This window comes from Nicotiana attenuata, unplaced genomic scaffold (assembly GCF_001879085.1).
Source record: "Nicotiana attenuata strain UT unplaced genomic scaffold, NIATTr2, whole genome shotgun sequence".
Taxonomy (NCBI): Eukaryota; Viridiplantae; Streptophyta; class Magnoliopsida; order Solanales; family Solanaceae; genus Nicotiana; species Nicotiana attenuata.
Window position 1 is genome coordinate 32,997 of NW_017670936.1, and position 21,849 is coordinate 54,845.

The 21,849-nt window shown below is 38.1% G+C and overlaps 1 protein-coding gene across 1 annotated transcript; it reads right to left on the bottom strand.

Annotated features, from left to right (window-relative positions):
* Positions 1-16,630: 16,630 nt before the first annotated feature.
* Positions 16,631-21,643, bottom strand: LOC109244622 (nucleobase-ascorbate transporter 7-like). The gene is made up of 14 exons (XM_019411743.1): positions 20,861-21,643; positions 20,417-20,514; positions 20,081-20,257; positions 19,890-19,990; positions 19,664-19,739; positions 19,521-19,580; positions 19,186-19,370; positions 18,891-18,987; positions 18,649-18,735; positions 18,325-18,383; positions 18,124-18,215; positions 17,958-18,035; positions 17,713-17,873; positions 16,631-17,100 (listed from the first exon to the last, which is right to left on the bottom strand). Exons 1-14 carry the CDS (start codon positions 20,970-20,972, stop codon positions 16,882-16,884), a joined length of 1,602 nt encoding a protein of 533 aa, XP_019267288.1. The 5' UTR covers positions 20,973-21,643; the 3' UTR covers positions 16,631-16,881.
* Positions 21,644-21,849: the final 206 nt, after the last annotated feature.

A 21,849-nucleotide genomic window follows, 5' to 3' on the forward strand; every position in this document is an offset into this window, starting at 1 on the left:
GGCGAGGAAACAAAAGATGTCATCCGCAACCCTGAAATTATAGAAGCCACGGGATCACCCACAGAGGACCTCGACCCCGTCCAATTAGACGACGACAACCCCAGCAGAAAAAGCTTTCATCGGCCATAAACTCCAGGATCCAGGTAAATTTCATCAATTCTTAAAAAATAACGTGGACCTGTTTGCTTTTTCCCATGCAGACATGCCAGGTATCTCAAAGGAAATAGAAACTCACAAGTTGAACATCGACCCATTTTACCCCCCGGTAAGACAAATCAGACAAAAGTTAACTCAGCAATAAACAACACAGTTCGTGAAGAGGTCGAGAAATTACTAGTGAACGGTTCTATCAGAGAATCGAAGTACCCTCAGTGGGTCGCCAACATAGTCATGGTGAAAAAGAAGAACGGTAAGTGGAGAATGTGCGTTGACTTCACCGACCTGAACAAAGCCTGTCCAAAAGACTCATTCTCGCTATGTCACATCGACCAACTCATCGACGCTACAGCCGGGCACGAACTGCTGAGTTTCTTAGATGCCTACTCGGGCTACAACCAAATCCTCATGGAGGAGGAGGATCAGGAAAAAAACACCTTCATCACTCGCCAGGGGACGTACTGCTACAGAGTGATTCCGTTCGGGTTAAAAAACGCAGGGGCAACATACCAGAGGCTGGTGACCAAAATGTTCAAAAAACAACTCGGCAAAATCATGGAAGTATATATTGACGACATGTTGGTCAAATAAAAAAGGAAGGAAGACCATATCGACCACTTGAGGGAGGCCTTTGACATACTCAAAAAGTACGGCATGAAATTAAACCCCGAGAAATGTGCTTTCGGCATAACATCCGGGAAATTCCTCGGCTTCTTAGTACCATAACGAGGCATCGAGGTCAATCCCGACCAAATCAAGGCCATAGAAGGAATCCCAGAAAATTTAACCAGCAAAAAACAAGTGTAAAAACTGATCGGCTGAATAGCCGCCTTATCAAGGTTCATCTCGCGGTCCTCCGATAGGTGCCACAAATTTTTTGGCGTGCTAAAAAGGACAATGGACTCCAATGGAATACCGAATACATCAAGGCCTTGAAAGAACTGAAGGCCTCCTGTCTTCGTCACCGTTGCTTTCTAAGGCAGAAGCCGAAGAACGCCCCCTTGTCTACTTGGCCGTGTACGATGTCGCAGTAAGTGCAGTCCTGGTAAAATAAAACAAAGGTATGCAATCTCTGATCTATTATAGTAGAAAAACTTTGGTCGACCCTGAAATGAGGTACCCCACCTCGAGAAGTTAGCTCTGGCCTTGGTCGTAGCTTCACGGAAGCTTAGACCTTATTTCCAGTGCCACCCCATCTCGGTGGTCATGACTTTTCGTTTAAGGAGTATCTTGCACAAACCCGAATTGTCGGGTAGATTGGCCAAGTGGGCCATAGAGCTGAGCAAGCACGATATAACTTCTCGATGGTATGCCCTTTCATGCCAGAATGGTATGCACAGGTTTTATTTGGGTTGACCCATTGGGAAGGGTTTTCAGGGGTTATAGCAGGGATAGGGGCGACATAACCAGCAGCTTTGAGTCTTTCATACAGCTAGTCGATTGGTTCAGCAATGGCAGTATACTGTTTGGGAGGTCTGCGGTCGAAATTTGGTCGGGGTCTAGGAAAGTTTTGGCGTGGGGGAGGTGATTGATAGTGGGATTGTTGAGTGTTGTAAGCTTGGTAGACGTGTGCGGGCTGGGAATATATGGGTGAAACAGGTTGGTATGTAGGAGGTGGAGGCGATTGATGGGTAGGCGGTGGTGTTTGGTAGGAGGGTGCGGGTGTTTGAAAATTTGGAGTGGGCTGATATGTAAGTGGAGGTATTGGGTAAGTTTGGTATTTGACAGGTGATTTGGTTCTCTGCGCAACCATTACGGCACCTACTTCCTTTTTCTTGGGCGTACCACCAGACTGTAGAGCCTTGTTGGTGGCTTGCAAAGCTTCAAAATTTGTAACCATACCACTCTTGATACCTTCCTCGATCCTTTCTCCTAGCTTGATGATGTCAGAAAATTTATGGTTTTCGATCAACATCAGTCTTTCATAGTATTGCGGATCCTGAGCCCAAACGAAAAACTTGTTCATCTGTTCTTCCCCTAAAGCAGGTCGAACCTTAGCAGCCTCTGATCTCCAACGAGTGGCATACTCGCGGAACGTTTTTGTGGGTTTCTTCTTTAAATTCTAAATGTAAAACACATCCGGTGCATTTTCCATGTTGAACCTGAACCTGTCCATGAAGTCGGATGCCATACTTACCCAATTTGACCACTTCTTTGGGTCTTGGCTAATGTACCAAGCAGAGCATCTCCTTTCAGGCTCCTCATGAAAAGCTTCATGCGGATCTTCTCATCTTTTCCTACTCCGACCAGCTTGTCGCAGTATGTTCTCAAGTGAACCCTAGGATCTCCTGTACCATCAAACATTTCGAACTTGGGAGGTTTGTACCCCTCGGGCAGTTCGACATCGGGATGTATGCATAAATCTTCATAGTTTAGCCTTGGATCCTGGTGGTCAGCTTCTTAAGCTCTTCGGCCAGACTTCTGATGAGCAAATCCTTATCGTCGGACTCGGGTGTGCTTGAGATGGGCTGGGTGGAGTGTGGCACAGTCTCCACTTAGATGGGGGTGTTGTGTTGGGTGTGGCAGTGTTCATTTGTGGAGTTCAACGGTTCCGGGATGATCAGTGGAGTGTTGTTGGGAGTGTGGCAAGTATTGCAGTGGTGGTGAGGAGCGGGCTGCTTCGGGATGTTTTGTGGAGGTATGGGATTCTGAGTATTTGGGAAGGTAACTTCTGGGGTGGTAAGGGAAAATGACATACTTGCCAAATTCCGGACTTGATCAAGCTCTTCTTGGAATTTCAGTAGTTTTTGTTCTATCTGAGAGGCATTTTCCTTGGGGACCATGGCACTACGAGTGACCTCTACTCGTTCAGCTGAGTTGTTTGAATCTTCCATTCTTCTTTTGCCTTTGTGCCTGACGGGACTGGGAGGAGGAGTAGGTGGAGGGCCCCTGGATCTTGTAAAATATGCTGATGTTGCCAGAGTTTACGAACTAACCTTTGGGGAGGGAATAAACAAAAGTAAAACAAAAGGTGATAAGTTAGTAAGGATTATAAGAAAAGATGTTGCAATATTTAAACATGTAGTGCAAGAAATATAAAACGTGTCCTAATTTTGGGGACCTCGTTGTGCTCGAGGTAGGCCTAGCGACAAGTAAATTTGGAGAACTTAGAATGCTAAATGCCTCATTTTATTGATAAGAAAATAAGACGAATCCCAAAACGACACTAAATAATAATTAAAAGTCACTAATGGCCATTGGCCTTATTACATCTTAAAAGGTAGTTTTATAATTAAAGAAAGATACACAAGTAAAGGAGAAGGGGTTAAATAACTGATGCAAGTAATTCGAAAAAAGTGAAAGAGGCGGAAGTTTGGGGAGAAACAGTACTGAAAATAAGACAATTAAAAGAGAGATTTTGCATAATAAGTACAAGTGATTGAAGTAAAAGAAGAAGTTAAAGAAATTGAAAACTAAACAGCTTTAAAATTCTGGAAAAAGGAAGTAAACAAGTAAAGAAGGATGGGGGTCCTAGGTTTATAAATAACACGGATCACCCCACACAACACCCGGTAACCATTTACACACGTGGTGTTATCGCGTGGTCATCATATCCATGTCTACCCTTACCCACCCCGTTAAGGTATTAAATCGCGAAATAGTCTCGTTACTTATTGCATGCTATTACCCGTCCTAATCCTATCAGCTCCGGAGGTATTAGGGACTACTAGTCCTAAAGGGGAGGGAAAATTGGCTTTTAAAGTTTAAAAAGGACAAAAGTCTAAGGCGACATTCAAAACATACATGACAAGCATGGGGAAGCACATAACAGACAAGGCTCAAACAAACATCCTTAAAACATAAAGAACATATAGTTTTAGCATGTCTTTCAGAAACTGATTAGGTCTTTAATTAAACTTAAACGTTAAGGCATGGCTGATTTATCACATATTTTCAGATAAGAAGTCCAAATTAGGCCTGCCTGCTGGTTGTAATTATTAAAGGCTGGTGTAGTTAATTAATTACCTAATGGCTTTCCTAGGCGAGACCTATGGGCATGATATCTAGCAATGCGAAGTATATTTACTATTATTTCTTTTTCTGCTTTTGTGTTAAGCTTATCAATTTTTTTTTAATAAATGATTGGCTACAAAGGGATTTTTTTTTAGTGAACGTGTCACAAGCTTACTCCTATTTTTTTTTTTTTTTTTTTAGTTAAGTTTTTAGTTAAAACGAAAGAATTTAGTATTCGTATTTTCTTCTCCTATTTACTTACGGCGACGAAGAATCAACTATCACTATATTTATTCCTTTTCTTACTTCTTNTCAAGAGAACAAGAGAAAAGGATGAGGCTAAGAAGAGAGGGGTTATGGTCTACTTCAAGGAAAGGACTTCTTATTTCATGTGGGTACTGCAGTGAACCTGGTCACAATATCAGACCTTGTCCATTGGTAATCTTTTAATCCTTATTGAAATGTGTTTGTAGTTCCACAATTTTAGTTCCATAGTAAACACATGTTTTATGTCTTGTAATGCTGGTTGTAATTATTAAAGGCTGGTGTAGTTAATTAATTACCTAATGGCTTTCCTAGGCGAGACCTATGGGCATGATATCTAGCAATGCGAAGTATACTGATTTTAAAGAAAGCAAATATACACTCTGCAGATGTTGAGTATCGAAATTGTTGATTTTAGGCTTGATTCAGATTCAGTTGATTACCCTTATAGACATGCTTTCTAGGTGTGATTGATTTTAAAACGTTTATAGAAACGCGAGAGTCCTATAGGCATGATATCTATAATGCGATTTTGTTATTTAAACCTATAAACCGTTTGCCTAACGATAGATGCAAAATGCAGAATTTAAAAGATCCTATAGGGAGGTTATCTATACGATGCAAGAATGCAGAAGCCTATAGTCATGGTATCTATATGAGTGCAGAACCTCAAAGGCATGGTATTTATATATGCATAAGTGCAAAACTATAAGTAGGATTTCTATATGAAATGCATAGGTGCAGAACTATAAGCAGGATTTCTATGTGAAATGCATAAGTGCAGAACTATAGATAGAATTTCTATATGACATGCATAAGTGAAGAACTATAAGCAGGATTTCTATATCATATGCATAGATGAAAAGCAGGATGAGATTGCAGGAATAAACACCTAAGAACATGATGTCTACCCACATGCATACATGAGTGACCCTCCCCTTTTCACTATATACCCCCCATAAGTTAATTACCAAAAATTCTTAACCAACCCAGAANGGGGTGGTAAGGGAAAATGACATACTTGCCAAATTCCGGACTTGATCAAGCTCTTCTTGGAATTTCAGTAGTTTTTGTTCTATCTGAGAGGCATTTTCCTTGGGGACCATGGCACTACGAGTGACCTCTACTCGTTCAGCTGAGTTGTTTGAATCTTCCATTCTTCTTTTGCCTTTGTGCCTGACGGGACTGGGAGGAGGAGTAGGTGGAGGGCCCCTGGATCTTGTAAAATATGTTGATGTTGCCAGAGTTCACGAACTAACCTTTGGGGAGGGGAATAAACAAAAAGTAAAACAAAAAGGTGATAAGTTAGTAAGGATCATAAGAAAAAATGTTGCGATATTTAAACACGTAGTGCAGGAAATATAAAGTGTGTCCTAATTTTGCTGATGTTACCCCCAAGAAATTCGAAGTAGACCTCTCGATTTCTCTAGAGTCCGACCTTAATTTTCGGATACCCCAAATAGGGATTTCTTTGTTGCTATCAAAGACAAGCTCATTGCTCACGACAGAGTAATCGATCTTGATGACATGGAGGCCCTCAATTGTTAGGTAAATGATTTGTTTGTTTTTCAAGGGGGGTTTAAATTCCTCTCTGTACCCCCTCCCAAAGTTTATGAACCTTTAGTGAGGATGTTCTGTGCCAATCTTCGTTCTAGCAAGTCTGATAAGTTAGAATCCCTAGTTCTAGGAAAATGCATTGTCCTTGATTGTGCCATGTTTGACTCAATTTTCAGTGTAAGTGCTTTGGCTTTCCTATGCTTTTCAAAAATACTTGGCCTGATGACTTTGAAATTTCTTTTGATCAAGCAAAATATTGTATTGCTGAGTGTCCATCCGATTTCCTTCCTAACCATTTAGGTCCCAGTTATGTTAGTTTCGAAACCCGAGTTCTGGCCCACATTGTTGCAACTATCCTTCTTCCTCGCATTGGATCATTCTCCACCTTCTCTCAACAAGACACCTTTCTTGTGTACTGTCTTGTGACCAAACTTAAGGTTAAACTATCCTCATGGGTAATAAGCTTCATGATTGAAAGTGCAGATGATCCACTAGTCTACCCTATGGTATGGCTATCACCCACATCTTGGAAGCCCACAATATCTCTATCTCAGAATACCCCTTTGTTTCTGTTTCAAAGTCCTACAACTCTAGAGCTTTTTCCAGTATGGGGTATGTGTGTACTAAGGGTTCCTAGGTGAAGAAACAGGAAGGTGAAGTCAAGAATGTTCAGCCTGATTCTAAGATCAAAGCCTCTGTCTTCCATCATAGTGTAAGTGATCCCGATCTTGTAGAAAATTGACTGCTATTGACAACAAGCTGACCATTATCAAGGACCTTCTTGCTGCAACTCAATCAACAGCTAGGGACATCCATGCCATCTCCAAAGAGACTGGGTCCGATTTCAAAGATAAGGGTCAAAATTCTCAAACTTACAAAAAACCCAGTCAAAGCCTTCAAGGAAGTACATGACAGGATTGATAGGGTGACAGTTTCAGGTAATGCCATCTTTGAGTGTCTAAAGGAGGCGATTTGCAACGCTATCACTTATTTCTTGCGTCGTTAGGTGTGGATGTTTTAGACAATTTTTTACCATTTTGCTGTTTTGGACTGGATAATCAGTCGCTTGATATTTTCTTTACTTTTGCTAAACTATACATGCCTATACTTTGCAAATATTTGCATATGATGTGCCTGTTTCTGCTTAATTTGAACTGTATATATGCATATCCCCTCTTTGTTGATGCCAAAAAGGGGGAGAAAAGATAGTCATACATTGTAGAACAAATAGCAGCACTTGTTGAGGGGGAGTCGACTGAAGCATATGCAGCACCTATTGAGGGAAAGTCGACTGAAACACACTTGTTGAGGGGGAGTCGACTACATCAGAGCAAGTCAACAGGGAAGTAAACTGTTGTTTATATATATTATTTTTGTCATCATAAAAAAGGAAAAGATTGTTAAATATGAGTTTCAATGATGAGAAAATAATATATCATGTTTGGTGCAGGATCACAAGGGATAAAACAAAGAAATCAAGATTCCCTATTATTCAAGCATGGACTAAGGAAACAATCTATCAATGGAAGCAAAGGAAAAGAAAAGTATCAATGACTAGCTATGAAAAAAGAAGAAGCAGCGCAAAACCGGAAGAAGAATCAATCAATGATTTGATAAATGATTGACGGAAGCTAATATAGGAAGGTCCCAAAATCAAAGGAAAATAAGAGTGCAAAGATCTACACCGGAGATCGTTAAAGCCCGAAATTAGGGGATCCGTCATCAATCACTCAAGTAGCGGAAAGATCTGCCCAGCGGAAGAAAAGCCTGTCAAGGACACAAGTCAAAGAAGATCAACGGAAACCTGACCTCATTCTTGGAAAGAATCAATTTGCGGTTCGGTTCAAGGATCAATTCCCTTGGGTTTGTAATCTCTCAAGATTCGTGTCAATCAAGAGTCAAAAAGGCCTCACGAAATATATATACATCTGTTCCAAGCTTGAAGCAAACATATTTTGAACGAACCATTATCACTCTTTTTGTTGTACTTCAAGCAAGCATTGTATTTCTTTTTAAATCTGTTGTGTAATTAGTGAGAGAAAAAAAGAGATAAACACTAGTGATGCATTGTATCAAGAAGGGAAAAGTGACATAGAGACTGAGTTGTTGGTGTAAAGATACATCAACCATCTTGTACTCGAGAAACTTCAAATACTAAAAGAGATCACCCTTGCAACTCAAGGGGACTGGAGTAGGATTCACATTGAATTTGAACCAGTATAAAAATCCTGGTGTCTTTATTTTCTGCACTTTATTTTTGCATTATTAGTATCCCGTTCTTATCTCTAGTCGACTAATTGGTAAACTAGTCAACTACTTAGAATACTGAAAATAAAAATCGACAATTTACCCACCCTCTTGTAATACTTTTAATGGTGTGTTTGGGTTCTATGAATGAAAAACTAGACTCATCAAATACTACATGTCTAGAAATATACGTATGACCAGTTGAACAGGAAGGCATTTGTAGCCTTTGTGATTTGTACTATATCCCCGAAAGACACATTTAAATGATCTAAAAGCAAGCTTGTTGGAATTATAGGGTCTTAAGTATGGATAGCAAGCACACCCAAAAACTTTTAAAGAATTATAATCGGGAATTTTTTGATATAACTTATCACAAGGAGAAATATTTCGAAGAATAGGAGTAGGCATTCGATTTATGAGATACACTGTCGTAGAAAATGCATCATCCCAAAAGTGAAGAGGCAATGAAGCATGAACCAATAAGGTTAAGCCAGTTTCAACAATATGGCGATGTTTGCGTGCGGCATAACCATTTTGTTTATGCATATGAGGACAAAATATGTGATGAACTACACCAGCTTGTTCAAAAAAATTTGAACACTTTATACTCACCACCCCAGTCTAACTGAATTACGTTCTTGCGTTCAAAAAAAATTCACTTATGATTTAAAACGAAAGAAGATAGAGTAAACTTCACTATTAGATGATATGGGATAATACCAAGTGAATTTTTTAAAGTCATCAATAAAAATAATATAATATCAAAATTTATTGCTTGCTAAACAAGGAGCTGGACCCCATACATTAGAATGAATCAAGTCTAATGGATGTACAGAAAGAGAGGATCAAATAGAAAAAGGTTGCTTATGGCTTTTGCCTTCTGGACAAGATGAACAAATACTAGAATTTTTATTTATTTGAACAGGTAAATTGAGTGTTTTAATAACACCCTGAATAACTTTAAGAGAAGGATGTCTTAAACGACAATGACAAACATCAAGAGAAGATTTAGACACAAGATATGCTTGGACTTTATTTGTAGAATGCCAACGAGATCTTCCAGAGGAGAAAAACTTGTAGAGTCCATTTTCAAGTCTCTCTTGCAGTAGTACCTTCCTCATTGCCCGATCCTTCACAATACAAAGACGAGGGTAGAACCCTAAATACACATTATTGTCAACAGTAAATTGAGCCACACTTAATAGACTTTTGGTAATTTCAGGCACATATAAAAAAATTTTAAGATGCAGTTCTTTCGAAGAGGAAATCAATTTTGATTCACCAATATGAGAAATATGCAAACATGTTCTATTACCAACCAAGATCTGGTCTGTGCCAGTGTAGTCACACTTGACATTGAGAGGGCCCATACCCATTGGAATTTGTCCATGAGCGTTACCAGTTCTTCCTCCACGACCACGACCTCTACCAAATCTTCCACCACCTGAATTATTTGAATTAAAATATATCTTGTAACCATCATCTCCTCTAGAATTAGGATTAGTATTAGCATTGGATTTTCCAGCAGAAAAGTTTGCTTGTCCAAAACCTAGTTCAACAATTGTGCTATGTTTAAGTCTAGACTCATGGCTCAACAAAAGTCCATATAGATCAGAAAGTGTTATAGTTTCAGATCTAGAGGTTACAAATACAACAAGGGCATCATAATCCGGACCTATCCCTCTAAGAATATGAAGCATAATTAAGATCTTCATCAGTAATGGGCTGCGCAGCACTGGCCAAGTTATTAGCAGTAGATTTCATCTTCTGTATATAATCTGTCATAGCTAGCGTCCCTTTCTTAGTCGTTTGGAGTTGAATACGTAATTACATCAATATCACCTTTGATTGAGAAGCAAACATGGTCTCTAGCATTTTCCAAACGTCTTGAGCCATAGCACTGTGGGACCAATCCCAATTAAAATAAAAAGAATAAAAATAATTGGATGAAATGGGTGGAAATTGTAGGCTCACAACTTGGTCTTGCAACAAGTTACAAAACCGTTTTGGATGGCAACTTGCAAAGAAAATTGCAATGGAATGAACCATTCTGATTGGTTCAAATGTTGGCAAGTTCTCCTATAAATAGGAGCTTATTTCTCTCATTGAAAGTACACCAAATCAGAGAGAGCGCAATAGAGCGTAGAGAGAGTAATCCACGGATTGTAGTCTGTGAGATAAATAGTGAGTGGGAGTAATATTGTAGTGAGGTGTTTAAAAGTGTTATTTCTTTCGAAGTTGTAGTAGTCTCTTGATACTACTAAGTTGTAATATTATAGTGGTAATATTGCTCTGCTCGGGTATTGTATTTTACCCCGTTAAAATATTTGGTGTCGTTGTTACTCTCTTGTGTTATTGTTATTTACCGTGGGTATTATTCCTGGGCGGGATATTATTTTTTTATCCCAACAACGTGGTACCAGAGCCATGGCGAGTAATGGTCCGCTGTCTTTTTCAGTATCCCCGTCTCACAAAAGATAATTATGAGAAATGGTGTCTACGTATGAAAGCCATTCTAGGCTCCCAGGATGTGTGGAAATCGTAGGTAGAGGGTATGCAAAATCCGATAATGAGGAAGCTCTGCCTCAAAATGAAAAAGATGTCTTGGCAAAGACAAGGAAGAAGGATCAACAAGCCCTCACGCTCATCCACCAATGTTTGGATGATGCCATGTTTGAGAAGGTGGCAGATGCTACCGCCTCAAAGGAAGCTTGGGAGAATTTACAAAATTCTCTTCAAGGAGTTGACAAGGTGAGGAAGGTAAAACTTCAAACTCTAAGGGCTGATTTTGAAGTTTTAAAAATGAAAGAATCCGAATGCATTTCGGATTATTGTTCAAAAGTGAAGGCTGTTGTGAATTAATTAAGAAGATATGGGGAGGACATAAAAGATAGTCCGTGTGGTAGAAAAGATCCTTCTCACTTTAACACCTAAATTCGATTTTGAGGTGTGTGCTATTGAGGAGTCTAAAGATTTAGACTCTATGATGGTGGAGAAATTGGAGGGTTCTTTACAGGCCCACGAAGAAAAGATCAAAAGGAGACAAGAAGTGTCATTGGAGTAACTTCTTAAAACGCAGGCATCCTTCAAGGATTATGGAGGTGAAAAGAGCTACCAAGGAAATGGACGAGGACGAAGCCGTGGAAGTCATGGAAGAGGAAGAAGTAACAATAACAACTTTAACAATGAAGTTAAAATCCACCAAACATTCAGAGGTCGTGCTCGTAGACATAGAGGAGGAAGAGGACGTGGCTACTACCAAGAAAATAATGGACAAAGGTATGACAAATCAAAAATTGAGTGTTATAATTGTCATAAATTTGGCCACTACTCTTGGGAATGTCGTAGCAATGTTGAAGAGAAAGCTAACCTTGTTGACGACAAGAAAGAAGAAGATGAGTCAGCGTTATTGCTGGCACTCAAGGAAGAAGACAGGGATGATTACAGCTCGTGGTATTTGGACAATGGAGCAAGCAATCATATGTGTGGATGCAAAGAAAAGTTTGTGGAGATCAATAAAACGGTGAGAGGTAATATGTCTTTTGGAGATACCTCAAAGATTCAAATCGAAGGGATATGTACGATTCTGATCTCCTGTAAAGATGGTAGTCACAAGCTAATTCAAGATGTTTATTATGTGCCAAAATTAAAAAGTAATATTTTGAGATTGGGCCAACTTCTTGAAAAGGAATATGACATCCACATGAAAAATATGCATGTTTGGCTTAGAGATTCAAGTGAAATTCTAATTGCTAAAGTGCATATGGCAAAGAATAGATTATTTTCTCTGAATCTTAAAACAATTGATGCAAAGTGTTTGAAGGCTAATGTGCAAGATGAATCATGGCGTTGGCACGTGCGATTTGGACACTTGAATTTTGAAGCGCTCAAATCAATGGGAGAAAAGAACATGGTACATGGGAGACCATCAATCAACCATCCAAATCAACTGTGTGAAGCTTGTCTTCTAGGAAAACATGCAAGGAGGAGTTTTCCAAAGGAGGCTATGTCAAGATCAACCAAGCAGCTCCAGCTTGTTCACACTGATGTGTGTGGACCAATCAATCCACCTTCTTTTGGTAAAAGTAGATACTTTCTGCTTTTCATTGATGACTTTAGTAGAAAGACTTGGGTTTATTTCATGAACCAAAAATCTGAAGCTTTTGCTGCTTTTAAAAATTTCAAAGTACTTGTGGAGAAAGAAAGTGGCTATGAAATTAAAGCTCTAAGGTCCGATAGAGGAGGCGAATTCACTTCAAACGAATTTAATGACTTTTGTCAGTCTCATGGAATTCGTCGCCCTCTAACGGTACCTTATTCACCCCAACAAAATGGAGTTGCAGAGAGAAAGAATCGAACGATTCTTAATATGGCTCGATGTATGTTGAAAGCTAAAAGTATGCCCAAGGAATTTTGGGCCGAAGATGTTTCTTGTGCAGTTTATTTGAATAACAGGTCTCCAACAAGAAATGTTAGAGATCAAACCCCTCAAGAAGCATGGAGTGGAAGAAAGCCAAGTGTCAAACATTTGAGAATCTTTGGGAGCATAGCATATGCTCATGTGCCACAGCAAGGGAGAGCGAAGCTTGACGATCGAAGTGTCAAGCATGTGTTTGTTGGCTATGATATGAGTTCAAAAGGCTACAAGTTATACAACCCAAGTAGCGGTAAGGTGGTGGTAAGTCGCGATGTTGAATTTGATGAAGAATTGGCATGGAATTGGGAATCCCAGGAAGAAACTTCATATGATTTTCTTCCATACTTTGGTGATGAAGAAGAACCAGAGACCGTGGAACCTGTGCAGGATACAACTCCACCTCCTTCTCCAACCAATGTTGCATCTCCCTCTTCTCAAGAAAGTTCAAATGAACAGCCGCAAAGGACAAGGAGCATTCAAGAGCTCTATGAGGACACAAAAGAAGTTACTAATTTTGATTTTTTATGTTGTCTCTTTGCTGACAGTGAACCAATGAACTTTGATAAAGCTGTTACAAACAAAAAGTGAAGACAAGCCATGGAGGAGGAGATTGAGTCAATAGAGAAGAACAACACTTGGGAGTTAACAACTCTTCCCAAGGGTTATCGAGCAATTGGAGTGAAATGGGTATACAAAATAAAGAAGAATGCTGGTGGAGATGTGGAGAAATACAAGGCATGACTTGTGGCTAAAGGCTACAAGCAAAGGCAAGGCATTAACTATGAATAAGTCTATGCACTTGTTGCCCGCATGGAGATGATTCGTTTGCTGATCTCTTTGGCGGCGCAACTGAAGTGGAAAATCCATCAACTAGATGTCAAGTCAGCCTTCTTGAATGGCTATCTTGAAAAAGAAGTCTATGTTGAACAACCATTATGCTTCGTGGTCAAAAACCATGAAGATAAAGTGTTGCAGTTGAAGAAAGCTTTATATGGATTAAAGCAAGCCCCACGAGCATGGAATAGTTGCATCGACAAGTATTTTCAAGACAATGAGTTTACTCGTTGTCTCCAGAATATGCTATTTACCTTAAAGTTCATACTAATGGAGATATCTTGCTTGTTTGTCTTTATGTTGATGATCTTATTTTCACGGGTAATAACCCAGGTTTGTTTGAAGCTTTTAAGAAAGATATGTCCCGGGAGTTTGAGATGACAAATGTAGGGCTCATGTCATACTACCTGGGCCTAGAAGTGAAGCAGATGGAGGATGGAATTTTTATCTCTCAAGAAAGCTATACAAAAGAGATATTGAAGAAGTTCAACATGCTCAATTGCAACCCCGTGAACATACCGATGGAGAGTGGGACAAAATTGTCCAAGTTTGATGAAGGAGAAAAGGTGGATCCCACATTTTTCAAAAGTCTTGTGGGAAGTTTGAGGTACTTGACTTGTACCAGGCCAGATATACTCTTTGCAGTTGGAGTAGTAAGCCGCTTCATGGAAGCTCCTACCTCTACTCTTTTGAAAGTCACTAGAAGAGTTCTTCGTTACCTAAAAGGTACTATTGACTTTGGGTTATTTTATTCTTCTTCTAGTGATTTCGACCTTATGGGATATTGTGATAGTGATTATGCGGGAGATATTGATAATAGAAAAAGCACAACTAGTTTTGTATTTTTCTTGGGTGATTCTGTTATTTCTTGGAGTTCAAAGAAACAACCAATTGTTACTCTCTCGACTTGTGAAGCTGAATATATAGCAGCAACATCATGTACATGTCATGCTATTTGGCTGAGAAAATTATTGAAGGAGCTCAATTTGCCACAAATTGAAGCTACAGAGATTTGTATTGACAACAAATCCGCACAGGCACTCGCGAAGAATTCGGTATATCATGATCGAAGCAAGCATATCGACACAAGGTATCACTTCATTAGAGAATGCATTGCCAAGAAGGAAGTCGAGCTCAAGTATGTGAAGTCTCATAATCAAATTGCAGATATCTTCACAAAGTCTCTCAAGTTTGAAATTTTGAGAGATTGAGATCCTGTCTTGGAATGAAAAAGAAAAATCAAAATTAAGGGAGAGATTTGTGGGACCAATCCCAATTAAAATAAAAAGAATAAAAATAATCGGATGAAATGGGTGGCAATTGTAGGCTCACAACTTGGTCTTGCAACAAGTTACAAAACCGTTTTGGATGGCAACTTGCAAAGCAAGTTGCGATGGAATGAACCATTCTGATTGGTTCAAATGTTGGAAAGTTCTCCTATAAATAGGAGCTTATTTCTCTCATTGAAAGTACACCAAATCAGAGAGAGCGCAATAGAGCGTAGAGAGAGTAATCCACAGATTGTAGTCTGTGAGATAAATAGTGAGTGGGAGTAATATTGTAGTGAGGTGTTTAAAAGTGTTATTTCTTTCGAAGTTGTAGTAGTCTCTTGACACTACTAAGTTGTATATAATAGTGGTAATATTGCTCTGCTCGGGTATTGTATTTTACCCCGTTAAAATATTTGATGTCGTTGTTACTCTTTTGTGTTATTGTTATTTACCGTGGGTATTATTCCTGGGCGGGATATTATTTTTTTTATCCCAACAAGCACATCCAATGACTTACCTTAGAACACTTTCCGTGAGTGAAGAGAGAAGCTAACTCAGGAGAAGTTGATCTTGTCTTCTCCAAGCAGTGTAGGCTGAATTAATGGTGGCTTCTGCAGAAGAGCTTTCTTCTGAGGTACTGCTAGTAATAATTTTGGATGGACATTTATGAGTTCCATCAACATATCATTCCTGATCATAACCTCTTAAGGCTGGAAGTGTTAGAGATCGCCATAGAACATAATTGTTCTTGTCCATCTTCATCAAATTGGAGTGGGTGACATTGTTTGAAAAAAAGTCATTCGAACCTGCTGTAGCTATGTCTTGGGATGAAATATCAGAGGTGGTGATTGAAGGGTTTGTCATTGTTGAGGGAATTGATTCGTTACTTTGCTCTGATACCATGAAAGTATTAAAGGAATCAGTTGTTATTCATTTATCTATGCCTATAATACAATGATGTTTAAATACTACTCAATACAATAGTCGTAATGGGAGATGGACTTTACATGGCATATCAGCTAATAGGTTTATCCCTTAGGATAAGGATTTTCCGTTATGGTGAATATTTTTATCCGTTAGGCGTAGGTATCCTAACATTGCTACTCTCAATATTTATTTTTCACGATAAGTACTGATTTTGGATTAAATTATGATTTAGTAGTTTTTTCAACTATATATACATTTTCTGTTATGCAAAACTTTATTATCAATTTACTCGTAAAAAAATTGGAACGAGGCCAAAAAGAATAAAGAAAAGTGACGCTATCATTGAGCATCATTATTCCAAACTTAGAGGGCCAAACGAGAAGTCCAAATAAATACCATAATAAGCTCATCTTGTCAATCACAAGCATAACCAACATCCTAGATCCATATGTTTGTGTTGAAATGACAGGTAGCCACTTTTAAGCATGTTGTTTAAAATATATTCACAATTTACAATATATTTAAAGATTAGTCAATTTCGCTCAAACTTCAGGACACGACGTCCTAGAGATTAAACATCAAAATTCAGGTCATCGTGTCCTAAAGTACGAAAATTGTGTCCAAAAGTTCGAATATTATGTCTTGAATTTTAAATTAGCAGCTCAAAAATTCAGGACACTAAGTCCTGAATTCCCAAATTCAGGATACTTTGTCCTAAAGCTGGGTGTATTTAAATACATTGTAAATTGTATATATATTTTATATAGCGGTTTTAAAAATGGTTGTTGCTGCACTTTGCCCTATGTTTGTTAACTTAACCCTACTTACGCCCTATGTTGTTAACTTAACCCTACTTAATGCTCGCATTGCTCATTCCAAGTGACAAAAAGAATTTACAGTATTGTAAGGAAATGAATACATTAGGGAGTAGAAAATAAGAGGATATAATGCAAACCAGTAAATGATCTACACATAAGAGGTGCAAAACGCAATGAACTAGTTGTAACCAAATGATATTTTTTGTAGGACTTTTAATTGATTTAGTGAATATACTTGTATCAAGATCCAACTACATTAGCTCTCTAACAAACAGCATTAGGAGTGGACTGTTGAGTAAACAAGTCACTCATATGCTTAATCTTTCCCGAGTTACAGAAAACTCAGGGCAGCAGAAAATGTTTGGTTAATATATTCATACCCACAATGAGCTATTGAGGGACTATAAAGTTTGGATTATCTATATATTCCTTTCAATCATACAGAGGGGAAAAACTTGTTGAGATTGAAGGGCAATGAGTAAAACTCTTCACTTCTTGTATCTGTCTTGAATGACTTGAACTTATCCCACCATGGCATGCCCCTATCCTTCCGTGTTGCAGCGTCCTTTTTATGCAGTGATACATCTAGGAACAATGCCAATAAACCAGCAACAAATGGTTCCGACGAGAAGGGCACATTGATCATGTCATTGAACTGGTAAAAAGAACAAAATGCAACAACTCATTCAGGGTAAAGGAAGAAAACGTCCAGTTTTATGCCATTACTAAACGAAATATCTTAATTTCAACCCCCCTTATACTTTGAGATCATTCATACTCTTGTCATAAGCAAATCGTCTTATATTGTCTTTGATCTTAACGGAGCTCCAGTATAGCAAAATACTTAGGGGGAAAAGTCCAAATTTATCCCTCTACTTTTAACTTCGGTCTAAAAGTTATCTTTCGATATACTTCAGTTAGGGGCCATGCTGAAGTACCATTAGGGTCAAGAGCAAATACAAAGCAATTTGCTAACGTCAAGGATATGAATGGCCCTAACTTATAATCGGTGTTAAGACTATAATATTTGGTATAGTGGAGGGGTATTTTGACCTTTTTCTTATAAGTAATATTTCTTGAGCCAAGGGTCTATCGGAAACAGCTTTTCTACTTTTATACGGTAGAGGCAAGGTCTGCGTTCACACTATCCTCCCCAAACCTCACTTATGGGATTATACTGGATTTTTTTGGTTGTTGTTATTGTTGTTGTTCTTATAAGTAATATCAATGTAGTAATATGGGAAAGGAGGTTGGAGGGATTACTTACCCATCTAGCTCTAGTATGAACAGGACCATATCCATTTATTGCTGTATATTCATTGAAGTATTGTGGAATGGATAAGCCCATGAAAACTGAGAATCCTAGAATGAACTTTGTTCTAAAGCTGTTTAAGTTGCAGAACTGCAGAAAACTTAGACCAGCTGAACCTGCAAACACATTAAGGCCAAACTTTATCATGTTCTAATTGTCCTAGGAATACACCAAAGACACTATTAATTGATAATACATACCAACATAGGCAAAGAAGAGACAATACAATGCTGCAACTATTGGTGCAGGGATTGATGCAAAGACAGCTCCAAATTTCCCTGGATCGAACAAGTTTAACCATGAAATATTTGTCATATTTCCAAGAATTAATCTGAGCTAAATAATTACATGCAGCAAAGAACTAACCAAGAATTGAGAAGAAGATCATGAAACCAGCGGATATTTGAACCACTCTCCTGCTCCCAACGCGGGTTAATGCGAGTAAGCCAGCATTTTCTCTATAGAACAGAAAGGAAATATTAAGATTCTTTGCTATGAGTGAGAAGGACATTGCTAGCACACTAGTGGAAAAATTTCATCTTTGCTCGAACTTAACAAGAGTCTTACGGAGATACAGATGAGCCATTTCCGGTTCCAAATATTCCTGAGAACAATATGCCCACACCCTTAAAGAAGACAAAGAAAACTAATCTTAGAACCATAGGTAATTAACACCTTGAATGATAAGGAAATTGGGATAATATTCTTTCAGCAGAGGAAACATTGGGTTCCATTGTACTGATTTTGATTTCAGTAAATAACATATGTGTATAAGATAATATTTGAACTTTAAGCTATAAGAGGATATAGTAAAAGATTGATTCTTTTTACTACTATCAGGTCACAATCTTTAATGTAAGAATCTCCACATTGGTAATTTAGAGGATTTACCTGCCAACCGACACCACGGCTAAGGACAGAAGGAGGTATAGGAGTTGCACTGGCATACCTTGACATGGCAAAGAATGTACCAGTAGACTGTTGACAGTCAAAACACGACGAAAACATGTATCAGTTTAGTTTGTTTTCAAGTAGCGAATAAGTAAACTTCAACTACACAGAAGAGAAGGAAACTCCATCAAAATCAGATAGGACCATAACCTTATGAGCAACTTGTTTTGGAATTAACTAACCTCGACAAGAGCAACAAGTGAAGCCGCCATCATTGCAAATGCTTCTCCAGCATCAAATGTGGGAGCTCCCCATTGAAATGGATAAGGAACTCTAATCCTGTCCAAGATATACAAGTAGAATGTTTAGCCTACAATTCATACCTAACCCGCATACCTCTTTTCACTACTGCTCATATAACATGTTTTTACACTTTGTGAGGCATATCCAACATTCATATGTCTTTGCCAACTCCAGTCTAGACTTTATTTTGATAATTTTGGCAGTTCCGAATTCAAGAGAATGAACTACCCTTACCATGGAGATCCACTGATAATTCCAGCACGATCAGTTCTACAGCTAAGCTGAGTCTTCATTGGTGAATTTTTGTAAGTTCCAGCGACAGTGAGAATGTGAGCATACACCCATACAATCACGACGGAGAATATAACAGCAAACCGATCAAAGACATGCCTATCCCCTTTCATCATATGGGGTATGTACTGCATACACAAGCAGAAATATTTGTTAACTTGTTGGTTGAACTAGTAAAAGTCAGATTCAGACCATTTTTTTTCCTAAGTCTATAAATTGAACTAGAAAAGATATAATAGGAAATAACAAGCATCTGGGGAAGTTGTGACTAAAACCACCTGTGAAAAGATTAAGAGAACGATAAGCTGTGGCAATCCAATTTCCACACATTTTGCCACCTAAATGCAAAAAAGATCAGTTACTACAATGGACATGCTTATCATTTCAGGCAGAAGCTAATTTTTTACAGATAAAAGATTACCAGAGGAAACCCAAATTCGTATAATCCAAATCCTGATAGAGCTACCAATGGAATTGCGGAGAGTGGACTGATGAACCTGAAATTTGAAATGCCAAATAGGGCTAACTACTTAATCTTCAGTCAAGAATTATTTATCAAAATCAGATTTTTAATCATTTTTATTAAACAACTACTATACTCACAGGTTATTATTATGATAATATCTTTAGCTGATCATATAACTTACCTTGTCACATTCCGCCATAGGCCACTAAAGCCAATAACAATCTGAAGAGTTGAAGCTACAATTATAGCACCCTGAATCCCTCGCATTATCTTCTCAAATTTCTGTTTATATGCAAAAGAAATGGCCAACTACATTATTATATCAACATAAGAAGAATGCAGCAAATCGAAAACAGACTCTAATCCACTGACCTCCTGAGGGGTCAAAACATCACTATATCGACCAGCCAAGACGATCGAAAGTGTTGTTGGCACAAAAGTATAAGAGCCACCAATAACAGCAGGTAGTCTTGTACCAAACAAAGTCTGACTTAGTGTATTCAAACCAGCAACAAAGAGCAAGGTTTGAATCACCTTTGCTTTCTCTTCCTGACCAGTAAAAAAAACATGGATCCTAATTAAATAGACCATAATAAACTACAACCATAATATTTTGAACCCAAGTTGACAACTAATAAAAGCCACAAGTCCCTAAAAAGAAACTATAACAAGAACTAGAATGTGATGGTAATTCTCAATAATTCTTACTTTTCCACCCCCCATTTGGGGAACCAGAGTTGAAGGGATGAGTACGGTTGTGCCAAGCATAACAATGTAATGTTGAAAACCAAGTAATATGGCCTCAGCTGCAACAAGAAATTCAACAGATCTTTTTCAATTGTGGTTATCAACATGTCCACTTAATCAAACAAAAATGAATTAAACACACAACAAAAGAAGTAAAAAGACCCCCAAAAACAAAAATGGGAGATGGGTAGGAGAAAGTAGCATGCATTAAACTAACATTTAAGCTTGGAACAAAAATTGAAACAACAACTAATTTTAAGCTTTCTACAGAGACAATCATGACATATATAGGACATAATTTTATGACAAAATCAGTTTTTGGCAAAACAATGTAGTAATACTCAATAAAATATGCATGAAAACACAGAGTGATAAGTGTTTGAAAGAAAGTTAGGAGAAACTGACGCCAAGGAGGAGGACTGGTAATGCAGTAAGAAACATTAGGAAGCTGATCTTTCACAGGATGTGGTATATTCTCATCTTGTTTTGGTGGTGGTGCTGCTCCACCTCCTGCCATTCCTCTGCTTCTTCTTCTCCTTCTTCTTTTCTTCACTCACTTAGCTCTCAAAACCTTAAACAAAGTCCCTTCACACAATGCTGCACAAAACTCAAACCCCACAAAAACCAAGATAACACAATCCCCAAAAACCCACACTCATCATATTCAAGAATCTACTAAGAAAATGTGGTTTCTTTGAATGCAGTAGTACCATAATCTTGTAAAGATTTGAGCTTTTTTATGTTTTACTGAAGAAGCAAGAAAGAGAAGTGCACCCCAAGTTGATATTATAGTACACAACCAAAATGCTAAACACCCTCTTGAAGAAAACAGAGAAAATATTTTTAAAATAAAGTAAATGTGAAGATGGCTTATGCTAAGCAAACAAGAAAGAAAGAAAAGGACAGACAGTGAAAAAGAAACCAAAGTAGTCTCTGCAACACTTCCAAGAGAGAATCTTTTTTTTTTTTTTCAAACTTCAAAATAATTTTAATTGATTTTTGTGAATTTGGGGTAATGCAGAGTCTTAAACCATTCCTTTTTTCTTCTCACACGTTAAAGATAAAGTAAAAAAGCATCTCTCCATAGCAAACTCCATTGTCCTAGCTACTGTACCAGAATATTAATCTGAACATGCATTTTTCTAATTTTTTTTCATATACATTTCAAATTTGAAGTGTAACAAAAATAAAAAAGGAAGTTGCTTTTGGATTATTTATAGCATTATAGTAATATCCTTTATGATAAAGAGTTATTATTGTAAGTGAAAATTTCCCTGAGAAGTAAGGAATGAAAATGACAAAAGAGGAGCCAAAGTTTTATTCTACCTAGGCAGCTTTCTTTTTTTTTTTTTTTTTTTAAAGACAACAGAGCAGCTGCAGAAAAAATGTGAAGG

What these genes read in the sequence shown, in the direction of transcription:
- LOC109244622 (XM_019411743.1), bottom strand. Translation starts at nt 20,972, where the DNA reads ATGGCAGGAGGTGGAGCAGCACCACCACCAAAACAAGATGAGAATATA. An exon ending in GATCTTCTTCTCAATTCTTG is followed by an intron (nt 18,036 to 18,123) that starts GTTAGTTCTTTG and finishes TGTTCGATCCAG; the next exon opens with GGAAATTTGGAGCTGTCTTT. An exon ending in TCTCTTCTTTGCCTATGTTG is followed by an intron (nt 17,874 to 17,957) that starts GTATGTATTATC and finishes ATGTGTTTGCAG; the next exon opens with GTTCAGCTGGTCTAAGTTTT.